Here is an 11,590-nt window from a genome sequence, read left to right as displayed (position 1 = left end):
CCCTGATTTAGATATTTCTAAAACTTCTGCACAGCATCCATCTCTTTGAATCACATTTCATCAACTTGGAATAATAGGTGTCTCTATTTTTATATAAAACATTGTCTTCTGTGCCATCAAGAGCCATGACGCAGCAACATTTCTTAAGAGCTCTCCACATTGATCTCTAGGATTTCTTCCCAAGCTGCTGACGTTGATTCCAAAAGTTTTAAGGCCATGTGCAACAAATTTCAACTATGTCAAGATCCTCACCTGGAATCAATTGTATACTCATCCCGATTTCAGAAATTCAAAAATGTGTGCCTTAGAATAACTGAAACAATGGTAAGCCTTCTCAGCACATTATCACTGCTTTAAAACCTATCAGAGAAAAAGTCCAGGTCCTGATCTTTTCCCTCAGACTTTTTACATGGCACCTCCCTGTGTCCATCTCCAGGAATTTCTAATTTATAACTTGGCTCCTCCTGGCAGCTAAGTCCTGTCAGATCCATCTGAGATAAGAGGTAAGTGAGAGCTTCAAGTTAAGCACCATAGCAAGACCCACAGTCAAAGACTCTGGTTTTAATCCTGTAGGACTAGTGCTTGCGTTTATCTGAAGAAGGATGTAGGGCCCTGGACTGAGGTGGGTAGGCCTGCATCAAGGATTCTTAGGCCTGATGCCCTCTTTTTATAATAAACATTTTGAGACATCCTATGGCAGATTGCATTTCAGCCACAGAATACCTCCTGTTCCACATGATTTTCTAGAACTGCGTCACTCCTTTCTCAAGAGTTGGAGGCTAATCCTCCCAACTCTTAAATCTGTGAGTTTGCAGCTTGTTTGTAACCAATAGAATGTGGCAGAACATGTGTGACTTCTGAGGTTAATTCTCAAATGGCCATGCAACTTCCATCTTGCTTGCTTGAACACTCATGTTGAAACCCAGACAGGCCACATAAGCAGTCTTACTGCCCTAAGGCAGCCATGTTGTGAGGAAGCCCAAACTAGCCAACATGAAGAAGCCCTGAGTCTGTGCAAAGGGAGACAGATTCCTGGCCAGCCCCACCCCCCACCTCACCCCACCCCCACTGCTCCAACTCCAGCCTCCATCTGACTGCAACCATGAATTGTTATTCTCAGGCACTAAAATTTGGGATGACTTGTTATATGACAATAGCAACTGGAACACACCCTTTAAAGAGGGTATCACTCCTATGGAAGACAACCACTTTAGAGACATTAAATCCTCCATATGACCACCAAGTATACCAACACCAAGGAAAGGCTTGAAGTTCAGAGATCAGTGCTTCCCAGCCACTTATGCTGACTGAGATTCAATTAATTTCTCTCCCTCACCTCTTATCCTCTTCATCACCTCTAAGTCCAAGTATAGAAAATTTAGATAACTTGCCATCTATTGTAAAAATAATGAATAATTTGTTAGTTCTAGAAACTGAAAGAAGTCAAATAGATGATGCTTATTTCTCTATTTAGTTATACCACAGTTTTCTTCTTTGGGTCTCAGCCCTGGCATTGGGGTCTTCAGGGAATGTGAGATGGTGAAAAGCTACTTCCTGCTCCATTCCACTCCGTCCCAATGGCAAGGGGTGCCAGACCTCAATCATGGGCAGACTAGATTTTGTAGGGTCTGAATCTCACACAACTTTGGGAAACACTCTTTAAGAAAAAAGAAACCAAAAGTAGATACGAAAAGGAATTTTTGTGTGTGCATGTTTTGTTTCTTTTGGGGGGCACTGGCTGGTACTGGGATCCAAACCTTTGACCTTGGTGTTGTCAACACCGCACTCTAGTCAACTGAGCTAACCACCCAGCCCACAAAAAGGAATATTGATTTAGAATGAAAATTCACAACAAATTACAACTTGAAAAAGCTGAAAAATACCCCAAACATGACAAATGTAGAAAAACAACATAAAATTACAATTAATTGCCTTATATGCTCTTATAATATTCTTTCTTACATTTTTTTGATTGCATACTATTTGATTATTTCTTACATGACAATTTTATACTATCAGTATCTACACAATTGGAAGGTTATTCATTTTTTAATCTAGGACGGTAACCAAAATATGTTTTTAATTACTGATAGTTCAGAAAGTTTCTTTTGGTTTCACAACTTGTTATTGGTGATGTCATGTAAACTTAGAATTTCTGTCAAATGTAGACAAACATCTCAGGTTTTTGTTGGTTTTGGTGGGTTTTTCTGTATATGAGTTGTGAGATTTGGGAGAATTTTCCACAGACTAGCTTCTGGCAATATGTCAAACTGTTTCTCCTCCATTAACCTTCCTACTTCCAGGCTGGATGTTTCAGGACGTGCTGGTATCATAACATGGTTTCTGATGCTGCACCTTTGTGTGAGTCCACACAGTTATAGTCAGAATATTCCTGGAAGCCACTCCTACACTGGAACAGCTGGCAATCACTTAAATATACAAAGACCACATAAATATATCCCACAACAACCACATTATATGATTCCCCAGCCCAATGTCCTTTTAACCAGATCCCAAGAATGACTGAGACCACTCCAGTGCAACCTATAGGAGGGAAGTGTTGACACAAAGTTGGAATGGAGAGAGTTAGCGATCCAAACTGATTGAGGTAAGAGCTCATCCTTCACAAATTTTATAAATAAATATATTTTGTGAACTCATTGTAAACAGCTTTCCTAGGGCCAATGGGAGAACCAGAGCAAGTGAGAGGCCCTCAGTCTATCAGTAAATCCATCTCTTACTCAATGAGCCCAACATGTCCTGGGAAGCCAAATCAGAGTTAACCTCCCCAAAACTATGAGGTCTTCATGACACTAAATTTGTGTATAATAGGAGCCACTGCTCACAACCAGCTGACAACATTCTTACACAATTTTCCCATTAATCAGCTCTTTCCACTTACTCATCTTGTACATTGTTAAGAAAAACCTTAACATTAACAAATAAAATACATTGGCAGCATCCATACTTTTGCACTTTGAGTCTGTTGAACAGACATACAGATTTTGCTGTTGTAAGTGACCTAATTCTCCTACACTACAAAAGTGCTTCGATGAGAAGGGGAAGAGATATGAGCTCCCACCACAGGAAAATGAAATACTTACTGAGAAGGATTGAGCTGAGCAGGAAGGTATGTTGTGGAGTGACACAGGAAAGTCACAGGCTACTCCCCACTCATCTATCCCCAGAGACCTAAAAAAATAAGGACATTTAATATAAAGAGACAAGTGGACAAATGAACTGCGCAGGACCCCTGAGAGACTGGCCACCAGAATGCTCAGGAGTGAGATGGAGCATTGCAAAGGAGCCCCAGGAAGGGTACGTGGGGTTGGACCCCATTCCATCCCAGCGGGAGGCCAGGGGCCAGATTTGCATAGGACCAGAGCCTGCAGGGAGCGACCTGTTAGCGGTACAGTCCTGGGCGAGTCACTCTCATCCTCTCGCCCTAAGGCTCCTCGCCTCCTTTGCAGATATGACTGAGGCTGAGCAATAAACAGCACAGAGGAAGCTGGTGCAGGCTGGGGCGTGGGAGGCAGCCCAATGGCCATTCCCTCCAGCCCGCATATCCTGAAGGATTAATCTAGGTGAAGTTTACAAAACGGTTCGGGTTAGACAGAGAAAAAAGGCAGAGTAATTAAGCTCTCTAGGAATCCACTTCATCTCTACAGCTGCTCCCCACCCTCCAGCCCCATACTTCAAAGGACAGGAACTGCCATGGGGGTCCACACTGCTCTGCTTCCACACCACGACCCTCCTCCCCTTAAGAGCCCTGCTCCTCAGAGGCTGTGTGCTGACGCGCCCACTGTCCCTCCAGGCAGCTGTCACTGGCCTTGCGGTAGCTCCTCGCGTTCACCATGACCTCACGCTGTCCTCTCCAACGTCCACCAGTTTACAGCCTCATCACCCCCTTGGATGCTCATCTTCCCTCTGGCCTTGCTGTCCCTGGATCTCACCTCTAACAGCTCCTTCCTGGCTCTGGCCAGCCATCCCAGCTCATGCGCTGGACCTTGGCTTTACATCCACCTCCCATTTCCAAAACACTCCTGTGTGGCTCAAATACACCCCCTACCCCACTCCTCACCATGTTGGAGTTTCTATCTCATTGAGACCTCCAATTTGGTACCCTCCAGTCACCTTCTGTCTTCATTTTCCTTAGTACCCAGATTAAACCCTGGACCACACAGTCCATTGTTATAATTTCTCCTGTGCCTCTCACCTTAACTGCCTTGCCTGTCTCTCCCTTCTTTGTACTCTCCTGGAAGAGCCCAGCTCTGCAGTAAGTGTCTCCATCCAAGCTGCTGAACACCCAGGAGGGGAAAGCAGGTGCGTACACAGCCCCCACCCCAACACACACACACCCCCGAGCGCCTGCTCTAAACTACAACTCCAAGCCTACTTCCCTACTCTAGACTCACCATCTCATGCTTTAACCTTGCCCTGCTATTCTGCTGTTTCTTTAATCAACTTGCTTTTCCATACCAAGGGGAATGACTAGTTCGTACCTTCCAAGAACATTCTCTACACACAGCCACAGATGATTTCATTTCATTTCACGATGAGATTTAACTCCTTCAACTTCCCACCATTCACGTAAACAACCTGATCTTCTATACGTGCCCCGTCCTCTCCTTGAGCTCTACTATGCTGCAGGACTGTCTCTCCTCCCATCTGAGGGCCCATCCCTTCTGCTCTTCAGGGACTGTGCCCCCTCAGTCTTCCCCCTCCACCATCCCATCTCTCTCCACTCTCCATCTGGACTGTTGCCATCAAGATGCACATGGCCCATCTCCCACCTTAAACCCCCCACCCCCTTGACCCACAGTCCTCTCTAGTTATCACTCGACACCCCTCTAGGACCAACTTCTCACACTGTCCACTCCCCCTTCCCATTCACTCAACCATGTCCCGTCTGCCTCCCACCCCCACCCCTTCCTGAAATTACTTCCATCAAGGTCATCAAAAAGCTCATGCTGTTAAATCCAGTGGACAGTCCTGCCCTCATTTTACTGAAACTCTCACAAGCGTTTGGCATTGTCACTTTCTTAGAGCAGCTTCCTCTCTATACCTAGGACCCTGACACATGTCCTGCTCCCCCTGACAAACTCTCAGGATTGGGTTTTTCAGGGCCTTGTTCAGACCCTTTTCTCTTTCCTCTGCCCATCGACAATTTCATCCATTCTGTCAAAAGTTTTTATACCTTTTTTAGATGACTCACAAATGTACGCCTCAACATGCCCAAATAGCTACCTTGATCCTGGTCACCTTCAAAAGCTTGTTTCCCCACTCACCTTCATTCCCAACTTGAATGACTGAATACACAAACTAAAAGTCTTGTTTGAATCCTCTTCCTTCCTCCCCCTCCATCTTCCCACAACCAGTCCATCAGCAGGTCCTGTCAATGCCACCACCAAGATCTCTCTCAAACATGTCCACTTGCATTCACCTCCCTGGTCACCTCTCTAGTCCTGACAGTGCCACCACCCATGGAAACACCATGACAGCTTCCTCTCTTTCTTCCTGTCCTGTCCCTTCCAGTCCATATTCCACATAAGAATGACTGCCTTGAAATGTACACCAGGTCCCTCACCACGGCCTGCAAGGCCCTGTACCGTGGGGCTCCCACCTACTTCTCCAGCTTTCTCTGCCCTTACTTACTATGGTCTAGTCACACTGGCCCTTTTCCATTTCTAGACCTGCTCCAATGGGTTAACGTTACCTACAATTTTTTTTTGCTGACCCTCTGCCCCACCCATCATCTCCCCATCACGAAATGGAGTCTAATTCCCCTTCCCTTGAAACTTGGCTGGCCTTAAATGATTTGCTCGACCACTAGAGTGCGGCAGAAGTTACACTGTGTAATGTCCAGTGCCATATCAGAAGCCTTGTAGTTCCTATCTGGGTCTCCTGGAATACTTCTCAAAAAGCCCTGAGTCACCAGGAAGGAAGTTCATCTACCAAGACCACCATGGTGGTGAGGCCATGTAAAGGACCTCTGGTTCCAGCTGGGGCCAGTCTTCCAGCCATCTCTACCAAGGTGCCAGACCCATGACTGAAGCTATCTTGGACTCTCCAAACAAGTCCTATCTGCTGGTTCAGTACCATTTGGCCTTTTCAAGGAATATGCTTGATGTCACATGGAACAGAATCACCCAGCTGGGTGCTATCCCAATTTCTGACCCACAAAATCTTGAAGTTTAATAAAATGGTTCTGTTTTAAGCACTAAGTTTTGGGATGGTTTGCCAAGATTCTTTCCATCTCAGCTCCTTGACACATGCTTCTCTCTGGAATACTCTTCCCATACTCCTACCTGTCTAATTCCATCTCATTCTTTAGCTTAAATGTTCTCCAAAGAAGGCCCTTCCAGGCCATCTGATAGAGTTTGGATGTGATGTCCCCACCAAAACTCAGGTGGAAATTTGACCCTGAATGTGGCAGTGTTGGAAACTGATTGAGTTATGGGGGCAGATACCTCATGCATGGTTAATGCTCTCCCTAGGTGGAAGGAGGGATTAATGAGTGAGTTCTCGCTCTATTAGTTCCTGTGAGAGCTGGTTGTTTAAAAGACCCTGGCACCTCCCCCCCACCTCTCTCTCTCTTGCTTCCTCTCACCATGTGATCTGCTTGTACCCACCAGTTGCCTCCACTTTCCACCATAAGTAGAAGCAGCCTGAGGCCTGTGCCAGATGCAGCTGTCCCAGAATCGTAAGCCAAATAAACCTCTGTTCTTTATAAATTACCCAGTCTCAAGTATTTCTGTTATAGCAGCAGAAAATGTACTAATATACCATCCCAACTGAAAGTAAAAAATATCAAAGTCACACTGTATTAGCTCCTCATTTCTTTCTTAACACTTAAATATCAAGTAAATAGTCATCACAATTAAAATTACTAATCCTACCTTCCCCTGTAGAGCAGGGGTTAGCAAACTACACAGAGGTTGGCCACCTGCTTTTTCAAATAGTTTTATTGAAACACAGCCACACCCATTTGTTTATGTACTGTCCACATACTTTTCACATGCAGAGTTAAATAGTTGCCATAAAAACCATATGGCTCACAAAGCCTAAATTATTCATTACCCAGGCCTTTAAGAAAATCTTTGTACACCCCTGCTCTGGAGTCTTATTTAGAGAGCAAGGCCAATGGCTCTCTAAATCATTTGAGGTACCCAACATTTAGTAGGTACATAATAAATATGTGTTGAAAGAACTGAGGGGCCTCAATGCCCAGCTATAAGCTCTTCTTTACTGGGAGACTGTTTGGCAGGGCAGGGCTAGACAGGTCTGGGTCAGTTCCCTTCTGATTTCCCCAGAGTCTAAGGCACCCCAAAGATGAAAGGTCTGGAGGAGAGGCACTAGGACTCAGAGCTCTCAAGTCCAAGGTCAGTTCAAGAAGATATAGCCACTTTCTCTCCCCTTCTGCTCAGTTTCAATGGGAGAAAAGAAGCAGGGGATTAGTTAGGACACTCTCTCCCTCTGTAGGAGCCCATGACTTTGGTCAACTCTCAATCAAAGGCATAACTACTTTAGGGAGCAAAGAGGGTCCTCTTTCTCCATCCTGCCCAACAAGCATGGCCTAGGCTAGACCCTGGAGAGCAGCCATGCAGGCCTGTGGGAAGAGACCCACTCAAACTTCAGAAGCTCCTCCCAGCAAGGAGCAGCATATGGTGACAGACAGGTTCCAAATGCCACTTCCTGGTTAAACTGGACTTGATGGGGGAAAGGTGTGTGGTCACAGATTGTACATTTGCATGCCTGGGCATTACCAAGCTGTGTGTGCAAATGCACAGGAAGGAGGCAAGCTCTGAGAATCTGCCATGGCCCCTAGGATGAGCTGGGAATTTTTGCTCTTGATGCCATAAGTAGCTGCGGAGGGGGGGTGGGGCCCTCTGTTCAAAACACATTGCACACACTTCCTCTTTTAATCTGGTATCATCTGTCACCTCTCAGCCACAGAAAACATTCCTCTTTCCTTCCCTCCATCCCTCCCTAGTACCAAGGTCCTCATCCCAGGTTCCATGGGTCCACGGAGGGTTGCCTCTAGCAATGAGCTGAGTTCTTAAGGCCCAACACAGAGCCAGATTCCAAAAGTCCCAAGTCTTGGAGAGCTTCCAGTAGCTGCTCTCGGGCAGCTCCAATAAAGGAATTCTCCAGGAAAGCAGGCAGGCCTCCCATACCATCCCGCAAGGTATACAGGGGCACGCGCACCAGGCCCAGGACCTGTGAAAAGAAGAAGACAGGAGACACTGGACACCAGGTAGCTCACCTCCCAACCTCCATCCTCTCTCCAGCAGATCTTTCTAAAGCACAAGGCTCACCCTTTCACAGCCCAGCAGAACCAGGGCAAAAGTTCATCCCCCAGTGAAGGCTAGTGTGCCCAAACCTCTACAGGCAAATGACCCAGGGCATGCTATCCAGCTCTATAAATGCTAACCCTTCCCACCTTTCGTGGTTCCAGCCTTCCAGGATGTATGCATGGCCCTACACTAGTTGTTCTCCAAATGTGGTACTCAGATCACCTGTGTCAGCACCACTTGGGAACTTGCGAAAAATGCAAATTCCGGTCTCCCAGCGGCCCTCCCCAGCAATTCTGGGAGTATTCACTGTTTTTAAGTCCCTAAAATATTCTCATACTGGCCAAGCTTTGATAACCATCTCCACACACATCTATTCCCTAGCCTTAAATACCAGGGCCACTTGTCCTACACAAGAATAAAAGACCCAACAGTAAGCCAAGGGTACCATGCCAGGACATTATCAATAGAGAGTAGCAGAGAGACTTGCAGGGGTGTGTTCTAGAAAGATCTCTGCAGACCCCAGGAAAGCTGGGGGGGTGAGGAGGGAAGGGGATCGAAGAGGAGAGACCTTCCTAGGGAGACCCGTTTGGCAGTATCATTCAGATTACAGATGATCAAGACCCCACCCCACCACCCCAATTAGTAGGGAAACTGAAGAAGAGGGCAAAGTCAGAGGGACTATGACCTCCTGCCAGGGAGATTTTCTGGCAAGATGAAAGACATGAGGGGTGCGATGTGAAGAGGAACAGGGTGTGGGCCGGTGTCCCAGGCTGGCCCCACCTCCAGCCCGTGGTCCTTAGCGCACGGTGCGCCCGCCTCCACGGCCACCAGCTGCTCCAGCGTCAGACGCTTGGCGTAGAAGTGGGCCACGACGCGCGGCCTGGGCCCGGCGTGCGAGCTGCGGTAGTCGGCGCGCTCCACGCGGAAGGCGGACACCGCCTCGCCCAGCTCCTCCCGCAATTCGCGGTTCAGACCGTCCTCCAGGCTGCTGTCCTGCGCGTCCACGAAGCCTCCGGGGAAGCCCAGGCGCCCATCGAAGCGCATCTGCATCTGCGGGAGGGGGAGGCGGGGATTGGCTGGGGAGTCCAACGGGTGCGCCCCAGGGAGAGCGCGGAGCCGGGACAGGGAGTGGCCGGGCGCGCCCCCTCCTCACCAGTACGGCGTAGCGCAGCGGGATGCGGCCGAAGAGCACCCCCGGGTCGGGCGCGTAGAGCAGCGCATGGCACGCATGCCGCCAGCCAGGCCCCAGCTCCAGGGCCTCGGCCAGCTCCAGCCTGCGAGCCCCAGCCATGGCTGGACGATCTCTCTTCCGCTTGTCCCGAAGGCCCACACGGGGCAGGTGGGCGGGTCTCACCTCGGACCAATCCGTGCCTGGGCGGTCCCTCCAGGGCCAATCCCAGCAGGGCCCAGGGGCGGGACCTTGGCGCGTTTGGGCGGGGCCCTGGGGCGCGGCCAGGAGCGCAGCCAATCAAGGAGCAGCTTGCAGGCCAGGCCAAAGACCGCGACTGTGGGAAATTCTAAAACAGAAAACTTCCTTCGGAAGGGGGTTCCGGAGGGGCGGGGCTGAGGGTGTGGCCAGTGCCTGCACCTGGAGCCAGGACACTAAATAAGCGCGTTCGTTACCGTCTGGAGCCCGCAGAGAAGTTCACGAGGCAGTCTGGAGAGCTCAGACGGATTGTAAGGTTTTTGACCATAAGGGTTAATTAGGGATGAGTTCAGGGCGACAAAGGAACCGTGCAGAATGTTCAGTACGTGATAGGATGGAGGCCCAGAACCCACCCAGAGGCTTGTGACCTTAACAAGTCACCCAGCTTTCTCAGATCCCAGGTTGCTCACCTGTTAAATGGAGATGATCCCAACCTATTAGGGAAGTTAAGAAATGTAAAGCTGTTAGAACAGTGCCAAGCACAATGTAAATGTAGCCATTCTTGGAGTCGAGGTGGGGGCACAGTGCTGCGTCTCATGTTGAAGACTCAAGGGTTGGAACTCAGCCACACTCATCAGGCCTCAGCATCCCAAGGAGGGAAGGAGTGAGACTTTCCTGGCATCACCTTTCCTAGCTTAGTATCTGAGGAGCAGGGCAGATACATCATCTACTAACATCAGGCAACTGAATACAGGTGATGAGGCTGTAGGTGTCTCACAATTGTCATTAGCCTGCTAGACTTCTGGAGGCTTGGAAATGGCTCTGGTTAAACATTAGACTCACTTTGCAAAATTTTATAATGATTTATATAAACTGTCAATTCCGGAATCTCACCCCAGACCAAATGATTCACAGTCTCTGGGGGTGTTGCAAGGGCATATGTGATTTTTTAAACAAGTGTCAGGTGACTAATAATCAACCAGATTGAGAACTGGTGCTCTACTTCTTGCCCCTAGCATTCCAAAAGTGAGTTGGTTTCTCTCCTACGGGGGCTTCCTTTAAGGATTTAAGATCCAAAATGCCCTTTCTGTAGCTTCTGGCTGTGCTGTTTGCCAGTTGCTTGAAGAGGCCTTTAAAAATTGATTTAGCTCTTTCTAAGACAATGTGAAAAACTATAAAACCAAGGCAACAGTTATACAGGAATTACTGACTTTGGCAACAAAAGATTTTTCAGGATGAATTAATATGGAAGACCTCAAGACAGGCCCCCCCACACACACACATACAATGCCATCCCTTTCAAATCGCCTTCTGCTTCTGCCCTGCCTCCCACCTCCACCAGTCAACCCCCGTTCCACCATCCTGAGCAGATTGCCTGGGGGTCAAGGCTGGCAGTAGAAGGCAGAGCCATCTGACTAAAGAGCTGTCTAAGTTCATAACAGTACTCGGAAACAGAAACAACTTAGTGGTCAGCCTTGGAGGATGCTAGGAAACCAATTTATTGTAAACATAATGTAGAAGAGAAGTATCCCTCCCACTTTTAGGTTTTTAAAAAAATATATATATGGACTGTACCCTCATGGCTACAAAACAGATGACGAGGGGAAATTTCTCTTATAAAAGTTTCCAGTTAATCGAAGAAGAAAAGAGCCAATCAAAAGGTTATCATTTTTTGGGTCGGCCCAGTGGCACACTGCTACAGTGCGCCGCTTGGGAGCGTGGTGGCGCTCCCGCCGAGGGTTCGGATCCCACATACAGACCGGTTCCCGCTCACTGGCTGAGCGAGGTGTGGGAGCAACACCGAGGGTTGCGATCCCGTTGCCGGTCCCGGTCTGGTACGGGCGCGACACTGAGGGTTGCGATCTGTTGCCGGACACGAAAAAAGACAAAAAGGAAAAAAAAAAAAAGGTTATCATTTTTTTTTTTT

General features: G+C 48.1%; 1 protein-coding gene across 1 annotated transcript; it reads right to left on the bottom strand.

The window, feature by feature from the left end:
- Positions 1 to 7,945: 7,945 nt before the first annotated feature.
- On the bottom strand, positions 7,946 to 9,588 carry LOC103594292 (U8 snoRNA-decapping enzyme). The gene is made up of 3 exons (XM_008577503.1): positions 9,451 to 9,588; positions 9,078 to 9,347; positions 7,946 to 8,220 (listed from the first exon to the last, which is right to left on the bottom strand). The coding sequence occupies exons 1-3, from the start codon at positions 9,586 to 9,588 to the stop codon at positions 8,041 to 8,043; spliced, it is 588 nt and encodes a 195-aa protein (XP_008575725.1). The 3' UTR covers positions 7,946 to 8,040.
- Positions 9,589 to 11,590: the final 2,002 nt, after the last annotated feature.

Source organism: Galeopterus variegatus, unplaced genomic scaffold (assembly GCF_000696425.1).
Source record: "Galeopterus variegatus unplaced genomic scaffold, G_variegatus-3.0.2 Scaffold1524, whole genome shotgun sequence".
NCBI classification, from domain to species: domain Eukaryota; kingdom Metazoa; phylum Chordata; class Mammalia; order Dermoptera; family Cynocephalidae; genus Galeopterus; species Galeopterus variegatus.
The sequence above is the reverse complement of the archived record's forward strand: the minus strand, read 5'-3'. Positions and strand labels throughout refer to the sequence as shown.

Excerpts from the sequence above, each read along its gene's own strand:
- LOC103594292 (XM_008577503.1), bottom strand. The coding sequence starts at position 9,588 with ATGGCTGGGGCTCGCAGGCTGGAGCTGGCCGAGGCCCTGGAGCTGGGG. Across the intron at positions 9,348-9,450 it reads CGCTGCGCTACGCCGTACTG|ATGCAGATGCGCTTCGATGG; the intron begins GTGAGGAGGGGG and ends CCCCTCCCGCAG. Across the intron at positions 8,221-9,077 it reads CTAAGGACCACGGGCTGGAG|GTCCTGGGCCTGGTGCGCGT; the intron begins GTGGGGCCAGCC and ends TTCTTTTCACAG.